Source organism: Corylus avellana, chromosome 11, assembly GCF_965113065.1.
Source record: "Corylus avellana chromosome 11, dhCorAvel1.hap1.2, whole genome shotgun sequence".
Classification (NCBI taxonomy): Eukaryota; Viridiplantae; Streptophyta; class Magnoliopsida; order Fagales; family Betulaceae; genus Corylus; species Corylus avellana.
In genome coordinates, this window is record NC_142500.1 from 18,598,059 (window position 1) to 18,623,550 (window position 25,492).

The 25,492-nt window shown below is 37.9% G+C and overlaps 2 protein-coding genes across 3 annotated transcripts; one reads left to right on the forward strand and one right to left on the reverse strand.

The window, feature by feature from the left end:
- The first annotated feature begins 12,777 nt into the window (after positions 1 to 12,777).
- Positions 12,778 to 16,120, forward strand: LOC132165558 (C2 calcium/lipid-binding plant phosphoribosyltransferase family protein). Its single transcript, XM_059576180.2, has one exon. It carries the CDS (start codon positions 12,874 to 12,876, stop codon positions 15,907 to 15,909), a length of 3,036 nt encoding a protein of 1,011 aa, XP_059432163.2. The 5' UTR covers positions 12,778 to 12,873; the 3' UTR covers positions 15,910 to 16,120.
- Positions 16,121 to 16,620: 500 nt separating this feature from the next.
- LOC132166639 (pfkB-like carbohydrate kinase family protein) lies at positions 16,621 to 25,271 on the reverse strand. Of its 2 annotated transcripts, none has more exons than XM_059577486.2 (13): positions 24,999 to 25,271; positions 24,788 to 24,842; positions 24,601 to 24,690; positions 23,634 to 23,711; positions 23,485 to 23,559; positions 21,761 to 21,813; positions 20,768 to 20,918; positions 19,857 to 19,967; positions 19,270 to 19,399; positions 19,028 to 19,125; positions 17,900 to 18,038; positions 17,373 to 17,425; positions 16,621 to 17,255 (listed from the first exon to the last, which is right to left on the reverse strand). In XM_059577486.2, exons 1-13 carry the CDS (start codon positions 25,091 to 25,093, stop codon positions 17,133 to 17,135), a joined length of 1,251 nt encoding a protein of 416 aa, XP_059433469.2. In that variant the 5' UTR covers positions 25,094 to 25,271; the 3' UTR covers positions 16,621 to 17,132. The 2 variants fall into 2 exon arrangements, with proteins under 2 accessions (XP_059433469.2, XP_059433471.2); XM_059577488.2 differs by having other exon boundaries at positions 16,622 to 17,255; positions 24,970 to 25,053.
- Between the last annotated feature and the right edge of the window lie 221 nt (positions 25,272 to 25,492).

Consider the following 25,492-nt stretch of genomic DNA (forward strand, 5'->3'; position numbering starts at 1 on the left):
AGCAGCAGCCTGAAAAGAAAAAAGTGTCAAAGATCTCTACTGACCCACCAAACGCTTTATTGGTCTTGTGCTTTTTTTTTTTTTTCTTTTTTCTTTTTTCTTTTTTCTTTTTTCTTTTTTCTTTTTTTCTATTCAAAGCAGGGAAGGGGAAAAGGGATAGCTAGTAAGATGATGCTGCATAGTAAATCAAAATGGGTATTTAACTGAACATATAAAAAAAGGATCCAACAGTGCACCTGAAGAAACAAGAGAAGAAAACAAATCTGAGAGTATTTAAAAACAAACAAATACCATGTAATTCACAGAGATTGATCAGGTCGGAAAGTTGGGAACTAAAAATGAGAAGATTAAACCCAAATTTTCTGAAGAAAAGATAAGTCAGAAGAGTTCAAGGTGATGAACCTTCATTTCTCTTGTCACTCTTTTATAGGGATCAAGCTCTCGAGGGTTTGAGGACAAGAAGCCTAGTTTCAAGGAGGTCAACTACCGACTTTTAATTTGCTCTAAACTAATAGCTGTATTTTGTTATTGTTATATACAAATTGTTCTTCTTTATTAATATCATGAGTTTATGCATCCATTTGTATCGAAGTTTCATCCCTAACCATACCAGCAGGAAAAATGGTACTGAAGTCTATGTTTAAAGCAATGAAAGATATTAATAACAAAAAAAGAAAAAAAAAAGAAAGGAAGCCGCTCTGCATGCTCTTCTTTGAGATGCACGTGGCCACTGGCAGAGCTTCATTAACACCAAGTTTCAAGCGTAATATAACGAATAAAGTATTGCCACAGTTGGTATTATCGTACGTATATGAATATATTTGGTATTCATTTGCATGGAATGGCTGATGCAAAAGCCCTTTTACTCGGATCCAGATCTTCATCATCAATTTGATGTTTTAATTAATTGTTAGTAAATGTTGGATGGTCTTAGGCCTATTTCAACCCCGAAAGCTAGCTCAAGAGGTGAGACTTTCCCTCACACTTATAAAGTGACCACCAGCCTTTTCCACAACCGATGTGGGATAACTCACACAATCTTCCCCTCACACATCGGGCCCTAGGTCGGAGCAGCGACAATCCGTTTCTCCTATGAACTGTTGGGTCGAGACTTGTTGGTAAACTTGGGCTCTGATACTAGTGTTAGGTGGTCTTGAGCCTATCTCAACCCCAAAAGCTAGCTCAAGAGGTGGGGCTTTCCCTCACACTTATAAAGTGACCACCAACCCTTTCCACAACCGATGTAGGATAACCCCAACAGTAAGTATAAGAGCGTTTTTATTTAGTTTACTTATCCCAAAAAAAGGATGTGATTCGGACTTGCTCGAATACGTGTGCCTTGCCTTTTTTACATTTGTCGAACAGTAAAATTGTTGAGAATCTTAGTCACCAATAAAAATTAATTAGTAACCGGGGTAAATCTTTAAGGCTTTGTTTGGCAACAGCCTTGACCCAGACACTATTCAGTGTCTGGGTCAAGGCACGACTTTTGGTGTAAAAATTTACCATTTTTTTCCTATTTTGCCCCTCCTTCTTCCAAATTGAAACACGACCGTGTTGTGGAATTTCCCACGCTGAAATTCCCCTCTTGCAGTCACCCAAGCGAGACGTCTCCCTTCCCTCCGATCACTACTGCCATTACCATGAAACGTTCAGTCGAAGACGTTTTCGCCGTCACCACTGCCACCACCGCCGCCGCCAAGAAGCCAGTCTTCCTTACCAAAGCCCAGCGCGAAGAATTGGCCCTCAAACGCCGTCAACAAGAAGCCGATCAACTCCACCATCGCCGTCAAGAGCTCCTCTCCTCCCTAGGCCGCCCTTCTGACGTCTCCGCCTCTACTTCCAACCATGACGCCAAGCCCTCCGATTCAGACCGCGACAGGGACCGCGACTGTGACCGTGACCGACGCGATCGAGAGCGCGACCGGGACAGTGAGTTTGAGCGGTGGAGCCATCGAGAGAGGGATCGCGAAGAGGAGGCTAGGGCTCGCGAGCGCAAGCATGCACGCTTAGAGAAATTGGCGGAGCGAGAGCGTGACAAGCAGCTGGATGCCATCAAGGAGCAGTACCTGGGGTTGAAGAAGCCCAAGAAGCGGGTCATCAAACCGAGCGAGAAATTCCACTTCTCTTTCGATTGGGAAAACACGGAGGACACCTCCCGCGACGTGAACGCTCTCTACCAAAACCCTCACGAGGCCCAGCTCTTGTTCGGACGGGGCTTCCGTGCCGGAATGGACCGCCGCGAGCAGAAGAAGCTAGCCTCCAAGAATGAGAAGGAGATGCGGGAGGAGATTCGCCGGAAGGATGGCGTGGAGGAGAGGCCCGACGAGGCGGCGGCGCGGGGCTGTTGCGGCCGACTGGGCGGGGGCGGTGGGCCATGCGGTGGGCTGGGCGGCGTTGGATTTCCGAAGCCGGTTGGGGGAGGATCGGGCTGGGCGTGGGTGGCAGGTCGCGCTAGTGGGTGGGCATCGCCGGCGTCGCAGATCTATCGCCGGTGGCGATATCTTTCAGTGGGTTCCATCCTAGGGTGGGCCACCGTGGGTGGGTGCGTCTCCGTTCTGGTATAGTGGGCGGTCATGGCTTCTCTGAGAGCTGAGATTGGGGTGCGGGGGAGAGAGAGAAGTCTGCTGTGGGAGAGAGAGAGAAGTGTGCCGTGGGGAGAGGAAAAGGGCATGCGTGGGTGAGTGAGTGATAGTGAAGGGTAATAGTGTAATTTCACATCAGGGAAAAGGCTTCAACAGTATCTAGGCTGGGCCATCCCTTTTGTCAAACACCCACTAAAGTAGGAATTCAATCTCCTGGCTAAGGAAGTGATCTCCATGTCAATAATAAAGAGCAAGAATAATTTGACAGGATAATTATAACTGCATGGATCCCTATATATGTCTTCAACTGTGTTAAGTAATTACCCGGCCACCTCAATAATGGCAGCAAATTCGACGTCACTTTGATGACATGATCAGATTCTAATGTCAACTTAGATGATGACATCAATTCTGTTCAAATTAATATGATAATTTAATTGGTATAATTTATTTATACGTATAATATTGATATAAGATGACTTTTGAAGTCTTTAAAAATAAATAAAAACCTCGTACTATCTCAAGTCTGCTTTAGATCGACGATGCTACCATTCTCGATCAGCAACCATTTCTCTTCTCTAAAATTTCTTACATAGTCAATATATAATGTTCATGCATGTTCATGTTCCCACTATGCCACATGCCATGCACATGTAGGTGGCATAAAAGTCAATCTAAATAGGTTTGCATGTCTCAATCAAAGGGCATCCTAGCTACCATTTTAATTATTAATTGGGATTTACATATAAGCTATACATATAGGGGACAAAGTGTGAAACTAATATCATTAAGCATATGATTAAGTTAAGGTGTCATATTTAAACCTAATTTATTGCACTTCCTCATACTCATTATTTTGTAAGTTAAATGCGTGCTTTTAAAGAAAATGACAAAAGGTGTTGTATTTGAAATTGGAAAAGTGCTAGGGAGCCAAACAAATGAACTCATAAAATTTTTCAAACAAACGTAAGAGACCGTGAGTGACAGACAAGGGAGAGATAATTGCATTTTTTTTAATTTAAAAACTCTTGCCACATCAGTTTGAAAATTTTTTTAGATTCATTTGTTTAACTTCCTATCACTTATTTTTTTTAAAAAAATAATAGTAGTTTTAAATCGCTATTAATAAGATTCATTTTTTAAAACTCAAAGTTTTAAAAGGTCGAAAAATAATTTCACTAAGCACTTAATTACGTTTTTTAAAATTTTTGTTTCCATTAAATGCGTTTTAAAATCACTATTTTTTTTCAAACTGTTAAACCAAATAGACATAATCGTTAGCTTTAACAAAATAAAAACAGCTAACCAACCCAATAAATATTTTTGTGTCAACTGCAACGAAGGTGGTGCCTCATTAATTCTAAGTACATGTTCTCCTATACCTATCTAGCTACTGCCGTTTTTCTCTATTCTCTTTAGCACCTGCTTAATTAATCATATGCTTATATTAGTTTCACGCGCGCTTTGAGAGCCATGTTTAGTACAATTGTACTAGCCATTGGATTCGGCTGATGGTTTAGTTAATAGGAGACAAAGTGTGAAACTAATTATATGACTAAGTTATCATACTTAAACCTAAATAACAAAAAACATCATATGCAATAGATTTTCTAATCAAAATTGACTTAAAATAAAAATCTAACAAGTAATTAGATATATCTACGTCACTACAAGAAAAAAAGCCTTTTTCACATCGTTTTATTAATTTTACGTCATTTAACTAAAACGACAGGTATATTGTGATATTATGTCGTATTTAATACACGGCGTCAATTTTCGTCTGTATGTTACAAACGCAATGGATTGACTCTTTTAAAGTGATGGATCGATGAATTGCTCTCTACTCTAAGGTTTAATCAAGGAGAACATTAAGCCTAGCTAGTTTCAAGGAGGTCAACTACTGACTTTATAGCTGTTTTTTTGTTATTGTTACACACAAATTGTTCTTCTTAATTTATAATGAATTTAATTATGCATATGCATTTGTATCCAAGTTTCATCCTTATATTAATTAACCATATACCATACCAGCAAATTAAGTGGATCTGAAGTCTATGTTTAAAGCAATTAATGAACGATAATAAAAAATAAAAATAAATAAAGAAATTAAAGGAATTAAGCTGCACTGCATGCTCTTCTTTGAGATGCACGTGGCCATAGGCCCATAGTACTTAGCCACCGGCAGATCGAGCTTCATTAACACTAAGTTTCAAGCGTAATATAACGAATGAATTATTGCCACAGTTGGTATTATCGTATTTATATGAATATATTTGGTATTCATTTGCATGGCTCATGCACATGCAAGCCCTTTTAATTGGGATCCGGACCTTGATAAACAATTTGATGTTTGGATGGTTAGCAATTTAAACCGTAAATATGAGATCGCCTTTATAAAGTTTATTGACCTAAACAAAAAGGTGGAAGGTTAAAAACTTGTTCGGATAAATGTGCCTTAGTAAAATTAGTAAAGATCTCTATTTTTTTACTTGTCCTATGTGACCACTCGTCAATGGAAGTTAGCAATTAAATACAGTAAATTTGAGAGGAAATAGAAGCTGCATGCATGGATATCTCTGGGCATGTTTAACAAAGGACTGGACTGGATTGGACTGGACTCAAAGACCCAAAAAATTCATATCCAAATTAATTATAATATTCTTACTTTTTATATCATATCAATCACTTTTTATTACTATTCAAATAAAAAAATCACTACAAAACAATTTTTTTTTTACTTTTTCATACAAAACTCTCTTACCTTTTTTTTTTTTTTTTTTTTTTTTTTTTTTTTTTTTTTTCATATCAATCAAATCTGTTACAGTTTCAATTCACTCCCTTTTTCAAGTCCTTGCCAAACACACCCCCTATGTCTTCAGATGAGCTCATAACCCACCACCTCATTGATCATGGCAGCAGATTTGACGTCACTTTGATGACATGAGTTTCTGATGTCAACTTAGATGACATCACTTCTGTTTAAATCAAAAACCTATTACATCCCACATTGCTAGCTTTAAAAAAAATTAATACTGTTACATCAAAATTTAATAATTATTTATTACAAATTTAATGACAATTTTAAAAATCTCATTAATTTAAAAAAGACACCAAAAGAAAAATGGTTTTCTTTTTAATTAACATTGCTATCTTATCGGCAATTACATACCAGCGATATATCCAATTAAGGTCTCCCAATATAATTTGCAACCTTAAAAGGATCCAGCTTATGTAGTAAAGCATCATATTTTCTGTAAAAACAATTAGTAATAATGTCATGTTTGTCATTAGCATTCTCTGTCCTATTTCGTGTTTAAAAAAAAAAAGAGGAAATTTGAAAAATATTGCATAGTCTTCGTTGTTCAACTTCAACATTTCAATTAAGTGCCTAAAAAATAAAAAGAAAATGTCTATCCCTGATTTCCTCAGCTTGGTGGCTAAATGACTCGAGGGCCTTAGCCACACAATGGGCAAATTAACTTCAGCCCGGGCCCAAAGTTGCATTCATCCAGAATGGAGGAGAGTAGTCGCCGAGTCGGTCAAGAACTGAAAAAAAAAAAAAAAAAAAAAAAAAAAAAAAAAATCCCTTTAATCCAATAAACAATAAAGATGTTCTTCCGATTTGTGGTTGAAAAAAAATCCTTTCTTTTAATCCATTCTTCGGCCAAAAGTGTCGTGGTGTAAATTTTGTTTTGTTACGTCCAACAATGTAATAGTGATATGTTATTCAAAATTTCAAATAAAGTAATAACATAAGCACTATTAGATTTGTAAATTATAATTTGGACCATTAAACAATTTCTCTTTGTTCACTTAAATGGACAATCCAGCACTTGTTAAAATAAAGTTTGACAGAGGGCTCGAGATCGAACAAATTGGAATAGGATCCTCTCGAGTTAAAATATTCAGTTAGTTATATTTTAAAAGTTTTTTTTTTCACTTTTTTATAGAACAAAAATACATTTACAATATAATTAATTAAATGAACTGGAGAAAATCTTAATTAGAACAAATTGAGGTGGAGAGAGAGAAAAAGAGAAGCAGATAGAAGATAGCCCAATGCACACCTCCCCAAAAAGATCAATTAAACGAATGTCAATACAAAAACAGCATAGAAAAGAGTCAAAAGACTAAAGAAGCTCACGAGTGAGTTGCTATAGGAAACATCCTAAACAAGTTGCAGTTCTTTGAACAAAAAAATTATTGGTAAAAATCAATTAAATAACTTGGTAACAGAAATTTTGGCCAATTCATTGATTGGACTCAATATACTTAGTTACTTACCAAAAAAAAATTATTAGTTGAACTCAATCTCACAGTTAGCTTAGAGCACTAGCAGTAGCTTCTCTTTGATTTTTCCTAAGTTTAAGGTACAAAACTACTTTTTGCTTCCCTATAAAAATAAATTTTACAATAGCTTCCCGTACATTTTCCTATACCATTAAAAATATTATTTATTTACAAAATACAAGTTTCCTACCTACCCTCGCTTTTTTCACAAAATCCCAACACAATCCCTAATTAAAGATAAAAAGATGAAAAATGAAAGAGAAATGTTTATATTAAATTAATGTACAGTTTTGGTTCCCTACACATTAGGAAACACTATAGCAACCCTTGAAGGTTAGTTAAATGTAAAAAATCTGATGCGAGTAGGTTTTTGTGGTTTTTGTGGTTTTTTTTTTTTTTTTAATTTCCTTAACATAAAGAAGGGAATGACCTATAGGGTATCTGCTGCTAGTGGTAAAAGCAATATAAATTCCAAATAAAAAATAAATAAATAAAATCACTTGCATTCATGCTTTTCCTTCATACAAGCCTGGTCTGCCTGAGGTCAGTGTCATACGTGGATAAGCCTGAAACAATCAGCTTACCCAACTTGATACATATGCAACAAAAGTATGAAACATTCTCATCACAATTCCTCTTGCTAGTAAATAAAAAATTGGACTTCAAAATTCAAACTCAGCACTTCAAGGTGAAAATGAAGAATGAAAGACTTAAATTTTTTTTTTTTTTTTTTTAAAAAAAAGTTTACTCTTTACTCTTTTGGTTGAAAGAGAAGCTCTTTGAAAACAGCATATCCAGCAGCATGGGCGTTGGCTCCATGGGTAGCACTAGCATATATACTTGGCCAGTCCAATGTGAGTTTTCAGGCCCGGGGCCCATGGCTCAGACTAGGATAATCAGGCCCAAACAATGGGCCCCATCAAGTCATGGGAGCTAACGTTTTAGTAGCTTTAAGTACAACTGGGAATTCTTACAAAAAAAAAAAAAAAAAGTACAACTGGGAATGTGGTTTAGAGGATAACTCCACATTGCTTTGTCCTAATTGTTTTATTATTCTCGACCGAAAATTAGGCGACACCCTTAGTTTGTCAATGAGCACACACAACACCTGATAGCGGTTGCAATCTAATAGCAGGCAAGGAACCCATCTGCACGATCGGTTAAAGTTGTATCTTATTAGCATGTGACACTTGGCCAATGACACATCTCACTAAAAGATAAGGATTTGATGTCATATCTAGCTAAGGTCATGCCCTATTAGTAGAAGTCACCTGGTTGAGGCAGTACATAATTCGCAAGCACTTTGCATAAGAAAAAGCATGCAACCTATGTAGGTAAACATGCATTACCATTCACATTACTCTTATTTTCTAGCTTCTACTCTCCCTCTCTCTCTCTTACTCACTCATAAATTCACCAATTATCCTTGCTAATTTAAGCATCAATTATATTTTCTGTGGAATCCTCCCGGCAAGTCTCTAACCTTTTTCTCTCTCTCTTGCATGCATTCTTTGTTTAAAATTGACCATCCAATCAACTGTATTATCAATATATATATATACCATTTGAAATACTTTTTATCTAAACAATTTATTTTAAATAGAAGGCACATACCATGACAACAAGTTAGAAAAGAAAAAAATTGCTTGGATGTGTTGTTAACAATATGAACAGTTTAAGGTAGTGTACCAAATCTGGGTGGCTGTTGAACTTGTTGGCTTCGGCTTTCCCGTTAATAAAAACCACTTTTTTCCAAGGAGCCAAACACGCTCCTACTCGTAGTATCATCAGTCACTATCCTCATTCCTCAGGATCGTAAAAGGTCACTTTTCTAGGCCCAAGCATTCTTTTCGGCCTACTTTTAAACAAGTTTTTTTTTTTTTTTTTTTGTTTGTCCATTTGTGAATCACCCAAACACTTCCCCCAATAGTTTCAAAAAACTCCTGTTGTATTGAGTGGATGGAGGGGCAACGACTCGTTTCTTTCTTTTGCAGGGGCATTTGCTGTTGTTCACAGTGACACAATATGCGAGTTTTCCTGCAAAGTGTTGTCTCTCAGTTTTGATAGGCCCGAGAAAGAAAGATCATAGAATTGTCGTGAGAGTGATATGACTTTGTTTGATACTTTTATTTTATTTTAAATGAAAACATTAATAAACTATTTAAACCTTAAACAATCAAAACTATTTGGGGAAATTTCAGAAAGCCCCCTTGAACTTCCAGCCAATTTAAAAAACCTCCCTTGAATTTTCAAAATTCTCATTTAGGTCTCCTAAACTTTGGTTTTCTCTCACTTTGAACCCTTTTAACATTAAACTACGTCGTTTTGTATCCTAAAATTAAACACCTACCCAGCCCAAAAACGACGTAGTTTAATGTTAAAAGGGTCCAAAGTGAGAGAAAACCAAAATTCAGGGGGCTTAAATGAGAGTTTTGAAAATTCAGGGGGGGTTTTTCAAATTGGCTGGAAGTTCAGGGGGGCTTTCTGAAGTTTCCCCAAACTATTTTCATTTTTTATACTTCTAAAAAAACCAAATTTTTTTTTTTTAAATCATATTAAAATTACAAGAAAGGCTAAATATTCTAAATTTTTGTTTTAAAAGATGGTTCTTAAATAACGTGTTACAATTCTACGAGTCGGTGACACATTTTTTAAAATAATAAATCTCATGAGATGATGACACATTATTTGAGAATAAAATTTGGGATGTGTAGTACTTCTCAATATACTTAACACAAAACGTTCGAAATTATTTTTACTTTACCGTCATATCACAAAAAAAAAAAAAAAAAACAAAACAAACAAACAAACAAACAAGCAAACAACACTCTAAAAGTTTTGTCAAATCAACCCTTGTCGAAACATTGTCACATATACTTCAGTCCATTTGCGGCGTTAACCGTTCGACTTAGATTAATGAAATCTTGATTTATTAGACTATTTGAATAATAATAATTAAAAAATGAGCATATTAAAAGAGGTATATTATGACCCATTTGTTGTTCCCGTTAAATATATCAAATGATAATTTGAAAGAATAAAAGAACAATTAAGGAATTTTAAGAGTGGTATGAGAGATTATGGAATGTCTACCAAACATGAAACAGAAGTATGAGAATTTATGGAATGTCCAACAAGCATGAAACAACAAAAGTGCACAGCATTCGTATCTGCATGGAAACAACATAATGTCCAACCAACCAATTAGAGGACAACAGTCTCAGAAGGTTGCTGCTGTTGTCAACTTTGCTCCAACCAAATACATGACATTGAGGACAATAATTCCTAAACCCTTCATGGACCATTCATATGTTTCTTTTTCCTTATTTTTTTGCCTTCCCCAGGTCACATGGAAAAGCCTTTTCCCTCTCTCCCCCCTCTCTCTCTCTCATAGAGAGATTCTTTTCAAAACAATTAAAGATAGGAAGAAAAATGCTTATCACACTTTTTTTTTTTTTTCTCCTAGCATAAGTTTTTTAATATGGCGTTAAAAATTATTATTATTATTATATTTTGGATTAATTACTATTATATTTTGAGAGCGAAAACAGAAGGGTGTAGAGCATTTATCAAGATAAAAAACTAAGAAAATGACTAAAAAGATCGACACTCTCTACCTATATGATAGTTATATTTGAATAATTAGTTGGTAGCATCCGGACTACTAATGGAAATCAAGCTTAAAGGACTTTGTCAGGTTCACTAATAGGAATCATCCGATACTTAAATAAGTGATTAAGTTATCATAAATAGTGAATTTATGAGAGAAACATGAAATTATCAAGTATAATTCCCTCACCCCCTCTCTTTTTTGGGTCAAGTGAGGGCTATAGGGAATACCAAAATTGATTCCCACTCTCATTCTATTAGAATAGTTTTTTTTTTTTAACCCCTTGAGCCAAGAATATTGGGGCATTGGAGTCTCCAAAAAAAAAAAAAAAAAATCTCATTTGCTATTGTTTTAATATGATGTAAGGATATTATTGTTATTTTGAGTCAAGTGTAATAAACATTCTCCATTTGTTGTTGGATTTAATAAAAAAAATTGAATGGAAGGAGTTAAGTGAAATGGATAGATCTTTAAGGGATTAATTATACGTTTTAAATGTAATTTAAGAAGAATAATAAATGTAATTTAAGAACTTATTCAACTACGTACACATTCCCTCATTTAAACTATTAAAAAAAGAAAAAAGAAAAAGAAAGTATTATCCACGCGTGTGAAATAATGTGAAAGTATTATCCACGCGTGTGAAATAATGTGAAAGGGCCCAAAAACAAGAAATCTGGTGGGGCCCACCCTCAAAATTTGACAGGTTATTTAACGTTACAGTGTGGTTGGGGGGGGGAAGAGGATGTGGGTCCCTCGTGACAGCCATGCTGCTAACAGTTACACGGTTACGGGTACCGTGAAACACGCGCCTCGAAGCTGCGACGACAAAAAAAAATCTAAAAAACAAAAAAGGAATTCCCTCCAAAACCTCGGATTTCGAGGTTATGCCCCTCTCTACGAACTATCGGATTCTCTGAAGATTCTGGCACGCTCTTATTCTGACCTATTTACCTAATATATCTATCTGGATTCAACAGCGCTTGTAACCCACGCGCTCTACGACAGTACCAGATATTATTTTGTCGTGTTGGAGTTCATTGAGAATCGAGATGCAGAGTGGGGACCACTTTTCGGAGGAGGATCCCCTGAAATTGGATCTAGAGAGACGATTGTGGGTCCGCTTGTTCTGAGCAGCTTGTTCTAAATTCTAATTGGTGGGCTTCGTAGGTTTACTATATATCAATAAAAAAAAATTGGAACAACCTTAAACCACAAAGAACATGGGAATTTTAATTATCCTAAACCCTTACGTAATCTTCATGGTTTATAGATTTTTATTAGAGGATGAGACTATATTTGAAGTTTGAGCCATTTTTTTTTTTTTAAGAAATATTAAGAGTATTAACTATTTTACTAGATAAGTGTTAGGGAGCTAAACAATTAAACTCAGAAAAAATTTTAAAATAACGTGGCAAAGGTTTTTAAATTAAAAAAAATGTAATTATCTCTCCCTTGTCTGCTACTCATGATCTGTCACGTTGGTTTGAAAATTTTTTTGGGTTTATTTGTTTGGCTCCCTACCACTTTCCATTTTATTAACAGAGTCTTACTAAATTGATGTGTAGCTCATGTATTGAAAAAAAAATTAATTAATTAAGAAAAATATAATAAATACCAAGGAATGGAATACACATCAGTTTAGTAAACCTCTGTTAGCAAAAGAGATAATATCCCTAATATTTTTTTAAATTTTTTTAAGTGACTACATGTTAGCCAATCAAAACGCACTCATTGTAAAATTAGAGGCCTTACTTGTTATGTGTTAAAAAAAAAATTTAAGAAAAATATTAAACATTACTCTAAATACTTGTTCAAGTGCAGACATTGCCACGTTAGCCTGATTATATAAAAGCAGGAGGAAGACGAATATTTAAAATTTCTTTAGACCATTTTATAATTGATGAAATACTATGGTAATGATTAAATGGATGGTGAGAAATGAATAGTGGTACAACAATCCTAACCCCTGTATCTAAAAGTACCATAATTGTACTTGGTACGATGGTAATTGGATACGTGTTTTCTACCCGACCCGAAATTAAGCCCGTTGACCCTTCTTCTTCTTCTTCTGGCTTTTAAACATTGTAGGTTAACGTTAAGAATGTTGTGTGGGGTCCCACCATATCCACTCTGTCCAGAGATTTCTTTCGCCCCCATGTTTACTGGCGCGTGAGGAACATAGATTTTTTACTGTTCCCCTCTACCAACGCGCTTTCTCTCTCACGTAACTTTCTCTATGGAATAACTCTGCAGCACGCTCTTTCTGCTTCACTGCCTTTTGAGCTTTCCCTCCTTGAGCCTCACACTCTGTCCTCTCTGTCTCTCTCTCTCTCTCTTCCATCTTCTACCTCTCTGTCTCTGTGCGATAGTTGTCACCAATCAGCCATGAATGGCAGCAAAGAAAAGCTCGTGGTAGGGGTGGTAGCAGCGCACAACCTCATGCCCAAAGATGGCGAAGGTTCATCTTCACCGTTTGTAGAAGTTGAGTTCGAGAACCAGAGGCTCCGGACTCAAGTCAGATACAAAGACCTCAACCCCATTTGGAATGAAAAGCTTGTCTTCCACGTCAAAGACGTCGCCGATCTTCCGTACAGAACGGTGGAGATCAACGTCTTCAACGAGAGGAGGTCGAGCAACAGCAGGAACTTTCTCGGGAAAGTCAGAGTCTCCGGTTCCAGCATTGCCAAAGAAGGAGAGGAGGTTGTCCAACTCTACACCCTCGATAAGAGAAGCCTTTTTTCGCATATCAGAGGTGAAATAAGCTTGAAGCTTTATCTTTCTGTGAAAGAAGAGGTTAAAGATTTGCAAGACGAGGTTAAAGTTTCTTCTTCTTCTTCTGGGTTTTCCAAGAAGACGAAGAAGTTGCAAGGGCCAAGCTCAACCATGGCTGCGATGGCGCAGCACCAACTGGTTCAAGCAAACAAGCAAACACAGCAAGCGCAGAACCATTCAAAGCCTTTCGAGCCAAACACAGGTGAGATCAATCCCGTTGTGGTCACTACAGGGCCTAGCCCCGCTCTTCCGGCCGTCTCCGGAGTCGGCGTCCGCGTCGCCGGCGGCGGAAGCGGCGAGGTGACTATGTACTCAAACAGGTCGAGCGAGTTCTCGCTCAAAGAGACTCGGCCGCAACTCGGGGGCGAGTCTTTGCAGAAAGACAAGACCAGCTCTACCTATGACCTTGTCGAGCAAGTGCAGTACTTGTACGTTAAAGTTGTGAAAGCCCGAGAGGTTTCATCGCTATTTGGTAATGCTGAGCTGGTGGCTGAAGTGAAGCTCGGAAACTACAGAGGAATAACGAAGAGGGTGAGCTTGAGTAACCTGGAATGGGACCAAGTCTTTGCTTTCTCAAAGGATTCTATTCAGTCGTCAATGGTGGAGATTATAGTGAAGGAGAGCAACAGAGACGATTTCTTAGGCCGTGTTTGGTTCGATTTAAACGAGGTTCCGCGGCGGCTTCCGCCGGATAGTCAGTTGGCTCCGCAGTGGTATAGAATGGACGACAAGAAAGGCGAGAAGGCAAAGGCGGAAGTAATGGTTTCGATATGGTTCGGGACTCAGGCGGACGAGGCGTTCGCGGAAGCCTGGCATTCCAAGGCGGCTAACGTGCATTTCGACGGCCTATGCACGATCAAATCGAAGGTTTATCTCTCCCCAAAGCTCTGGTACTTGAGGGTATCCGCCATTGAAGCGCAAGACATTGTTCTTGGGGAAAAAGGGTCGGCGATGATGAGGTTTCCGGAGCTTTCAGCCAAAGCCCAGGTGGGAAACCAGATTCTGAAGACTAGGATTGCTGCTGCCAGCGCGACCCGGAGCTTGTCGAATCCTTTCTGGAACGAGGAAATGGTGTTTGTGGTGGCAGAGCCGTTTGAGGATTACCTGTTGCTTTCTATTGAGGACCGCGTCGCGCCTGGGAGGGAGGAGGTTGTTGGGAGAATTATTCTTCCAGTGACGGCGATCGAAAAGCGAAACGACGAGAAGCCGGTGACTTCCCGGTGGTTTAACCTCGACAATCATTTCGGGAATGCAGGGGAGTCGAAGATGGTTCGAGGATTTGGTTCGAGGATTCATCTCCGTGTTTCTCTTGATGGGGGTTACCACGTGCTTGATGAGGCAACAATGTATAGCAGCGATGTTAGGCCTACGGCCAAGCAGCTTTGGAAGCCCCACATTGGTGTGCTTGAAATGGGAATTTTGGGTGCAACGGGGCTTATGCCTATGAAAATCAAGGAAGGCAAAGGAGGGTCCACGGATGCCTATTGTGTTGCCAAGTATGGGCAGAAATGGGTGCGGACACGGACGGTGGTTGATAACTTGTCGCCCAAATGGAACGAGCAGTACACTTGGGAAGTGTTTGATCCTTGCACGGTGATAGCAATTGGGGTGTTTGATAATTCCCGGGTCGACAAGAACACAAGCAACAACGGCGGAGGAGGAGCTCGCGACACCCGGATCGGGAAAGTCCGGATTCGATTGTCGACGCTTGAATCGGATCGAGTTTATACTCATTCGTACCCGCTTCTGATGCTGCACTCTTCTGGTGTCAAGAAGATGGGGGAGCTTCATTTGGCGGTCCGGTTTTCGTGCTCGAACATGGCGAATATGCTGCACATGTACACAATGCCATTGCTGCCGAAGATGCATTATGTGCAGCCGTTGGGTGTGAGTCAATTGGAGAGCTTGAGGTACCGGGCTATGAATGTGGCGGCATCCCGGCTTAGCCGCGCAGAGCCGCCGTTGGGCCGAGAGGTGGTGGAATATATGCTTGATCATGACTCTCATATGTGGAGCATGAGGAGGAGCAAGGCCAACTTTTTCCGCCTTATGAATGTTGTGTCTGGCCTTGTTGCCATGGTCCGTTGGGTGGAGTTAATGCGCAATTGGCACAAGCCTGTTTACTCCACCTTGTTTGTGGTGTTCTTTCTAGTGCTTGTCATGTTTCCGGAGCTCATCATTCCTACAATATTGCTTTACATGGCCTTTTTGGGACTTTGGCGATACAGGTCCCGACCCCGTCATCCGCCCCACATGGATACCAGGCTTTCTCATGCTGAGAGTGTTTATCCTGATGAATTGGACGAGGAATTTGATTCTTTCCCGACAACTCGAAGCGCAGAGGTTATTCGAATGAGGTACGATCGGCTGAGAAGTGTGGCGGGGAGGATTCAAACTGTGGTTGGCGATTTGGCAACACAAGGTGAACGTTTCCAGCAATTGCTAAGTTGGCGAGATCCAAGGGCCACATTCTTATTTGTGTTCTTTTGCTTGATTGCTGCTGTTGGATTCTACGTGGTGCCGATTCGGGTTGTTGTGGCTTTGTGGGGGCTCTATGTGCTGAGGCCGCCAAGGTTTAGGAGCAAGATGCCTTCTCCAGCATTGAATTTCTTCAGGAGGCTGCCAACAAATGCTGATAGCTTGTTGTAGCCTGTTGGAGTGGGATGAGTTTATTGTTTAGGATTATTAGGGATAGATAGACGTGTGATGATAGTGGAAGGCCTTTTGTTTTGTGGTCTGGTGCCTTCCTCTTGTGTGTTAGGTCAGCTTGCTGTTATTATGTAAGGAAACTTTGTGCCTGCTCAAGAAGCAAATTATGCTTAATAGATGGGATTTTATATACTCCAGTACTTAAAATACCATAAATGGGATTGGATGGGAATGGGGTGCATTATTCTTTATAAAATGAGGGCAAATTGTAATTTTACTTTTTGTTTGGACAAATTTGCCCTCATATAATAAGGAATCAGCTCATAAGAATCAGGGTGTTAAAAAAAAGGGGTATGGTTGGGTACCAACCAGTTACCGGGAAATTGATTTTAAAACCAATTGGATAAAACCGATAACAGGGTACTCCGGTCCGGTTACTAGTTTTGAAATTTCTATATATAACAACCGGGTATATATATATATAATAATTTATATATATATATATATATATAGAGCATTTTTAAACATTGAATTTTTGGGGCATTTTTAAACATTAGATTTTAATTTTTCAAGCCCAAAAAGGCAAAAGCAGTGATTTCTTAGGTTTTTTTTTTTAGAACAATCACAACAAAGCCAACTTATTGGGACAAAAAGTCTAACTGTTTTTTAAAAAATGGGCCAAAAATAGTTAAATTAAGCCCAAACATTAGGCCCAAGACCTAAAATAAGCTAAAAATGCCAAAAAATTTTAAAACTAGTTACCCAGTCCGGATAACCGAGTACTAACCCGAACCAGCTGGTTATTTCATAACCGGGTACCCGGTACCGGTTTTTCAAAATTAATAATAAGGTACCCCGGTTCCGGTTGCCGGTTTTGGCCAACAACCGGAACCTGGACTGGATTTTAACCCCTAGATAAGATCCTAGTTCATAGTGGTCAGCCTCATGTGGTAGAGCATTCAGGTCCCAATTTAGGCTCTTACCTGCTCGAGCTGCCTAGCTACTTGAACAGGTGGAGTTTGGATGCCTTCTATGCCCATCACCACAGGCATAGGCATAGAAGGCAACCACATCTGCTGCTGTTTAATTAAAATTGGCTCGTTGTCACTGCTTTATAAAAGTGATTCTGTACAAGTGACTATGGCGATGTCATAATGAGAAGAAAAAAAAAAAAACCTAACTGGGATGCAAGAGCCCATCCTGCATGCTGAGTCCCATGCTTCTCATTTACTTGCCGAAGATGTGGTTATCATTTGAGAACTCTGACGTAAAAAAGATGCCAGGCGCGGATCGGTGCGGTGTGGAAGACCAGTTCGAGCTCCCAAAGCTCTACAGTTAGCTGCTGCCTGCACTCAGCCACCACATAATTCAAAAACGATTTTTCTTGCACTTACCTATCCTAATCCCATCGCAACAAGATTTACATTTCAGTTAATTTGACTCTTGGAAATAAGTGTACTTACCACTTGAGCTGCAAATGGCAACATTGTTTCTGGTGGCATCTCAGCACATATAGCTACAAGGAAATCAAAGAATTACGAATGTCATCAATGTTTCCATCAATCAATAGTATACAAAAAGACTGCAGCCAAAGTTATAATCTATGGAGGATAAACAGATCTATAGAGGAATGAACCCATTCATAGGTAAATTGATTCTGCAGTTATAAACATAATTATCCACTGGGGTCCTGCTCTTAGCCTCGCATGACTGAACCAGATCAAAGTGTCGTCACCTTCTATCTGAAGCAATTGCTAGTATGGTTTATTGCAAATACAAGGTCATAAATTGTTTAATATTAAAAAAAATAGAAAAATTAACAAGGCAAAGGTGAACTGCTGGTCACTTGATATTGAATGTAAAATGATATTACCTTCAGGGAGAAATGATCTGTGGCAAATGATTATTTTAAAGCAACAGAATTGGCAGGCAACATATGCATACAGAGACAGCTACAGACTAAAAATAAATAGGTTGAATGGTTGCATACCATAAACAACACCTCCAATAAATGCATCCCCAGCACCAGTTGTATCGATTAGTTCTGAAGGTGGTATCTTCTCAGCTGTTCCCCAAAATAACCTCCCACATACTGTCCCAATCCCGTTTGCTCTCAATCTTGTCACCGACTGTGCAATAGAATGCAAAATGATGCAACAGCAAATCTTTATCTAATGTAGTCACTTATCTCTTAATTCTACTCTGCTGGATTTCTATCTGACTAACGATCAAGTATTTTTCTACAGTGTCAGATTTTTTTGGGGGTGATTAAATAAGAATATCACATATAATTATACATTCAGTTCCTTAAAACACCAACCTTAAATCTTCAGCATACGAGAAATTATTTGGTATATTATATAGGTCTAACAAAGGGTCACAAGACATAGTTTCACTTTTCTCCCCTCCCAGGGCCTTGCTCTAGCAGGACAAACATTAGGTAATAGCCAATTTCAGATTTTAATGACTTTGAATAATAAGAGTTAATATCTCTGTCTCTATTTATGAAAGGTGCATCATCTTTAATAAGCATGTCATAGAAACAGGCATCCTATGACATGGGCAGTTTCATCAACTATGTTTTGGTGCAGAAAATATGGCTTGTTTTACATAATTCTTGCACCAACTGTCACCTTCAATGTCCTCCATGTAAAAATCAGATTAATCAAGTACAGGGCTTATATGTGCAGAACATCCTCAGTGCCAAGGCGGGTTTCCCTTTAATTTCTCTCTAACATTACCTAATCTATTCTTTACATTACAACCATAAATGCAGGTAGTTCCTTCAAGTCAATTCATAGCACAGCATGGTGCTTTGGCTTCAACATGCTAAAATTAACAGCTATGATGCTTTGATAGAGTTTACTTTTGGCATGGTGGACAACAAGCAAGGCCTTGCTCAACAACAACACACACAAGCATTTCTGAGTCAAGGGAAGGCTTCCGTGTCCTAGGTCAGGTTTTCAACAATTTGACAGAAGTTAATTGTTGAAGTTTATGCCACACAACTGCACCTGTCTCTTACAACAGACTAAAGCTAAACCATAAAAGTAGAAAATAATCATCCCCATTAAACTAGAGAGACACAGTTTTGAGGTTATATTATAAATTATATTACCGATGAAATACATGTTGGGCTGGGTACACTTTCATCCTTTTGCTGCTTTAATGATTCCAATAAGACGTCTACATCAATTTCTTCTGTCTGGTAATCCTCTGCCAAAAAAAAGTGTTACAATGAAAAGCTTATATATTAGAGCAAATCAAACCAAAGAGAACTTTGGGATTTCAAGACAGTATCTGACTCTATGCTTGCATATCATTTTCATCCTTGACAATGAAAAATGGGTGTTTACTCACCACCATTTACACTTCTCTCAAGCATTATGCAGCCTTCTTCACCCAAGGTCACAATCACAAATTTGATATTTGGCAATCTCAAAAAAATGGAAACAAGAGCATTTGGAATAGATGGTGCCCCTGTCCATGCCTATCACACAAGAAGTCAATGTTTTCCCATAGAAATTAGCAAGGATACAATAGCAGTAATGTGTAGATATATTGTGTCCATTAAAATAAACAGTTTAACCTTATGGGCCAACGTATCTTACAAAGTCAAACTGAAATGAGGACTGAAAATATTTTTTGAGAGTGATCAAATATAATCAAATCATAATAATCACATTAACAATAAACTTCAACACAAAATATTTGCTCGGAGATGGATAGATGATATAAAAAGATACACATGGTATCAGAAATTCCAGAAAATATTGGTGGCCTCAAAATCGAGTAGATATCTTAATTTGAGAAAACAGCTAATCATCTGAAGATGCAATGCTAGCATAAGTCAGCATCTGTGCATACCAAAGAATTGGCTGCTGAGAAGACTCATCAGCCATAAGTGCCTCTCATTTATAGTTATTCATGAAGAATAGTCAACTTGCCTTTGGAAATTTTGCAGAGCATATGGCATAATCAGCTAATTTCAGGAGATCGTCCAACCCTTCCCTTATCCTTTCTGCATCAATTAAAATAGGTATACTCTTGCGAACTGCCTGTTCTGAAAGAATCCAAATACTGATTACTTCCCCATTAGTTAATATTAACTTTTCTTATTATTTCTTCAAGATGGAAAGCAAGAAGAGAATGCGCAATTACCAAAAAGTGCACTTCTAATACTTATATGATGCTAAGCGTTTTGAAAGAGAGAGAGAGAAAGAGAAAGAACAACAACAACAGAGTAAGAAATGTCTTTGGGTTGCACTTATAATATATATCATCTCTATAGAGCCATGTGAAATTACATTCCCCACCAATGGCCCTAAACAAGCTTTATATTCTTCTAATAATATATAACACAACACCTTTTTGCAGATATCTTGATTTAACCTATTCTTATGATGAGCTGGCACTCTTCCTCCGAAGGAAAAATGATCATTAACAGAAAGTTCAGGTTACATTCCACAAATAAAGGTGTGAATAATCCAACTTCTGACCTTAGCCTTTTAGAAATAAGAAACTACGTATGCACAAGGTAAAATATCTTACACAGTAAGAAAGTATCAGGTACAATATTGTCAGAACCTTGCCTTGCATTTTCTAGAAGAAGAAGAAGACATGGAAATCTGTGGATCCATATGGCCAAATTGGGAAAAAAACAAAAGGACACACTATCAACATTTAGTTCACAACTGTGCCACGATCAAAGAAAAAAAATTCTTAGTTTGTTGTTTCACTTTGTAACACAAGGACAAGGTTTCTTAATTCCATCTACCTCAAACAGCAGAATCAATATTAACCTGAATATTAGGAGTGAAGTATCAAAGAAACTAGAAGGAAAACAAATGAAAATGACCTCTTGTGCAATAATTAAAGCAGTTTCGGGCAATCTTCCATCCAGATAGACAATTCTTGCACCATCTATTGCAGATAATAAACTTGCTCGGGAAAGGTCATCCAGTATCATGGGAGGATACCCTGGGGTGTGAATACAAGTGCGAGTTTTCCTGAAAATATCGCTCAAGATTAATCAACTGGCTAAAATTCCAGAAGAGCCTCAGTAAATGCAAACCAGTTAGATTTTGCAAGCATAACAAATGCACGTTGTTGTCAAAAGTTGCCAATGGAAAGTGCTTGTCCAGTAAAAACAATCTCGGGACATTCTAGGCGTTACCAAAACTCAATGCGTTGGGTACCTCTAAAGTTGTGCAAAGATCAAAAAGAGTCATGTCGTGTTGTAATATAAAGACTTAAGAGACTATACCTGATAAAATCAGCTTATATGAGGTAACTGGGAGCTATAAAGAAACCTACTAATAAAAAGTAAAAACATACCAACACAATAAGGTCTCTGGCAGGTCAATTCTTCCCTAATGGAGAATCCACTGAATGGGACAAAAGGCAGGAGACAGAGAAGAGGTAAAGTGGACATACCTCAAAACTAGTAGAAGCATAACCCTTTTTTTTTTTTTTTTAACTAATCTCTCCAAAGAAATTGGTCCAGATGGCATTGCCAAATCCTTTATTTTCTAAACTATAGGTAAACTTTGTCTCAAATATTAGCAAAATCGATATAATCCATTTACGTTATATCAGATTAAAGCACTTATGGATAACAATAAACCCCCAAGGATCATGTCGTAGACAAGAAATTTGCATCAGGGAAATCCTTGAACCTTAGACAAAAGGTTATTAAAATATTTTCCCCCAAAATATATAGTCTCCAACAACATATAATTTTTGCACTTGAAACAAGCCCGCCTTTTTATATTGTCAACAAAGTGAGCTCACTCAGGGCTGAGAGAGAGAGAGAGAGAGAGAAAATAAAGGCAAAGGCAAAGGCCCTCACGTTTGGTTGTCAACAATGACATAGGTAAACGGTGAATTACCCCCCTCAGAAACCTGGAAATAAGACAGATCGAGTCAAAAAAAGATCAAGTAATTATGCAAGATCACAGAGCAGTTTGGTGTTACTAGTCATAGCTAAATTCAGTTAATAGACAAATCTATAAAACAGTGATATAGATACAGAATCAACACTATTGGAAAATAATGGAGTAAAATGGGCATAAATTGTCTGCCTTATTTTTTTCCCTTATTGAATTTACTTGTACAATATATTGCACTGTATACCAATAAGATACAACCTCGAATACTTGCAATGACAAAACAGGGATAAATTTGTAAAATATTCAACCAGAGTGACTACATCTAGAAGAAATTTTAGGAGTGGAAGCCAAGTGCGTAGGATCAGATAAGCATGTGGGTGGCAACTAATGTAGCTCTAGTGATGTAAGTTTTCACTTAACTCCTTTAATGCTTATTCTTGACCATTTCAGCATCGAAATTTGCATTGAAGCGTATTTGATAATTTGTTTGTTCAAACTTAAGACAATTACAGGTAGTTTGACTTCAAATATGCAAAAACTTTCCCCACATGTCCACGCTACATGAAATTTTTCATTTGGTCTGGGAAGGGTTCATTTAAGGTCTTTTGTGTTATGTGGACTCAAGTATGCAGGTTTCAGCTATATTTTTATGGGTTGGACTTACCTATTTTAGTATCTCATGACAGAGTATGACTGAGTTTCAGTTTAACTAACCTTTCTTCGACTAAATTTTAGAGAAAAATGTGTGCTGTCCCGGTCACTGCTACATTGAACTTCTTTTTTTGATGAATATTGATTTATTATTAGAAGAAGCAAAGCTCTCGTACACAAAGAATATACAATAGAAGCAACCACCCTATTGGAGTCGAAAAATTTAAAAAGTTAACATCTACAAGATTAGTGGAAGAAAAATTAGGAACATAAGTTACAGCCCAATCTAAGAGAGATCTCAAAAGGAGGATTTTAATCGTGGCACATTAGACTCGCGATCCTCACAAAGGTGCGGATTTCTATCTCTCCAAATACTCTACATTAGTAGAGCAGGGATAACTTTCTAGATGGCCTCTTTGGAATGTCCCCACCCTTAAGTCTTCTAACAGTAAAGCAGCTCTTGGATATTGCTAAGCATCGAACTTCTCATGAACTCATTCATGTCTTGTTACTTTCCTTGATTACTATCGCTTTCGTATCCATCTTATAAACAATAGTTTTGCAATTCTATGGACAACATACATTTCAATGCTGGCAGCTAGTTTTCACTGTTTATTGATTTCTAAACCTTGTGCAATTAACTGCGTTCTCTATATTTCTGTTTTAGCCTACATAAACTCTTTACATCATGTAGACATGCCAACAACACTAGAGAACTTACTTTAAGTCTTGATATAACAAAATGATGTTAATCCATAAATTTACTACTAGCACATTATCCAAAAGCTAATTACATCAGTGCAATGAAAACAGATGCACATAAACCATTATTGTGATACCAAGAGACAAGAAAAATGGTATTCACATCACAGCTTTAAGAAATATACGCAGCAAGCTTCTAATAAAGAGCAATCAATACTAAAATCATTAAAAAGCAAAAATTATATAGCATAGTTCTTCAATCACCAGTTGAACATATGTTATCATAATTACATAAGCTCATATGCGAATAGGTTTATCATCTGAAGCTTACCACTAAAAAAGAAGTATCCACACCGTCAGCTTCTAGCTCGTTCAATATGCCCCTGCCTTGAGCGTCATCTGCAACCTAGTGATTTCATAATGACAAACATGTTAAAAAAAATAAATGATAAAAAGAATTAAGTTGGATAAAGTTGAAACCTTGGAAATTAGCCTTGGATTTAAGCCCAAACGAGCTACACAGGTTAATGCATTCCCGGCATTTCCACCACCTTGAACCTAACAAAGCAATGCACCAAAACACAATTATAACATCTTCAATGCTACCGTACCAGCTATATTTGGTAGGTCTGATACTCAATAAAAACAACGGATATAAAAAATAGATGGGCATTCCTAAATTGGATAACCAATGCTGTGACTAATCGAAATTGCTTAGTGTTCAAGATTCTGAGGACTGAAATTTATCATAGTACCTAACATTGAGAATGCTGGGTACCTAAAAATTGAGCTATGAGCTACATAACTCGTATAATTAAATTCGATTCAAACCAATGTTTTTAATATTGGTGAGATACATACGTATCTCATGGCATCTTAATATGTTTTAGAGGAATGATTGATGTCAATATTTTTTCAATATTTTTTCCATCTCATCCTACAAATTCAATATATTAACAATTAGATTTATGAACTCATGTTGACCTCACACAAATTCAATGATAAATTCACACATTTAATATAGAAATGATTAAAAATAAAATGAATTCTTAAAATATTGTTCAACAATTATCGACCCATAAATACGATGCATGGCAAGTGATTGAGATTCCGTCCATTTTAATGATTTGACTAATGGAGAGGCTTATTGCTTATCGGTAGTTGAAGGAAATTGAATGTGACAGAGACGGGCGATAGTTGTTAGGCTTATTGTCTTTATTTTTAGGAGTCACCCGAAGTCATGTCTTTATTGAAGGGCCGTACTGGTCTGCCCAGCTGGGTACAAGCAAGCCACTAAAGTCAAGCTTCAAAGATATCAAAATGAAAAATCTCAAAGAGAATCGCAGTTTAAGATATCAAACCAAACGCGGCGTAAGATAGGCAATTGACCACGTCATCCTCTATTTCAGATTCTCTCTAATTTGGAGAAATAAGAAAGAAAGAGAACCTTCAAGCTGGTGGTTCTGATCTTGTCGTCGGGATTCGGATACGCCGCCACTGCCGCCAAGTAATCCAGCGCCGCCCCTCCACACCCCACCTGCCCACATCATACGTACCTCCATTTGTAAGCTACACACACACACACATACATACATATATGAGAGAGCGAGAGAGAGGAATGCAGAGGAACGCACAACGATGCGGTTTTGAGGAAGCGAATCGGACGACATATTATTGACTCTGAAATTTCTGCAATAAGACATTTATGTGGACTCGGATTCAAACTCGGAATAACAAAACCATGAATTGTAAGAGCATGGAATTTGATAATCGAAAAGAAAAAGAGAAGGAAGATGAAATGAGAGCAGAAGCGTACATGATTAGAGCAAAAAAGAGGAGGGAGACCTGGTGGAGTTCGTTGCCGATGCTGATGCTGGGAGTGAACTCAGCGAGTTGCCAAGCGTGGTGGTGGCCTTGGGAATTGTGGAGAGCGAGAGCATCTTTGCTTGCACAAGGAAGAGAGAGAGAGAGGGAGAGACAGAGAGCGTGTGAGCTTGGCTCTGTGGAGTGGCGAAGGCGAATTCTGTTGGGGTGTGTTTGGGACGATGAGTCTGATATTCTCGTTCTGGTTAGTGTTGTCTAGATGTGTTTGGCTGTGTGGGTGAATGGTACCCATTTTCCAAACATATCCGGATACCACCAATTTGATGTGGTTATATATATATATATATATATATATATATATATATAGAGAGAGAGAGAGAGAGAGAGAGAGAATGAATGATGAATTTAAACAGAGACTGCAGATAAGATTCTAGGTTGAATATGAACAGAATATCTGGATTGATACACAAAGATATAAACATAAATATGAATATGAAATGTTGAAGATACTTCAA

Bases quoted from the DNA above. Each gene is read 5' to 3' on its own strand.
- LOC132166639 (XM_059577486.2), bottom strand. From the start codon at position 25,093: ATGCTCTCGCTCTCCACAATTCCCAAGGCCACCACCACGCTTGGCAAC. The intron at 24,843-24,998 runs GTCTCCCTCCTC...GTCTTATTGCAG, and splicing joins TCGGCAACGAACTCCACCAG to AAATTTCAGAGTCAATAATA. The intron at 18,039-19,027 runs GTAATATAATTT...TCTATTGCACAG, and splicing joins GCCCAACATGTATTTCATCG to TCGGTGACAAGATTGAGAGC.
- LOC132165558 (XM_059576180.2), top strand. From the start codon at position 12,874: ATGAATGGCAGCAAAGAAAAGCTCGTGGTAGGGGTGGTAGCAGCGCAC.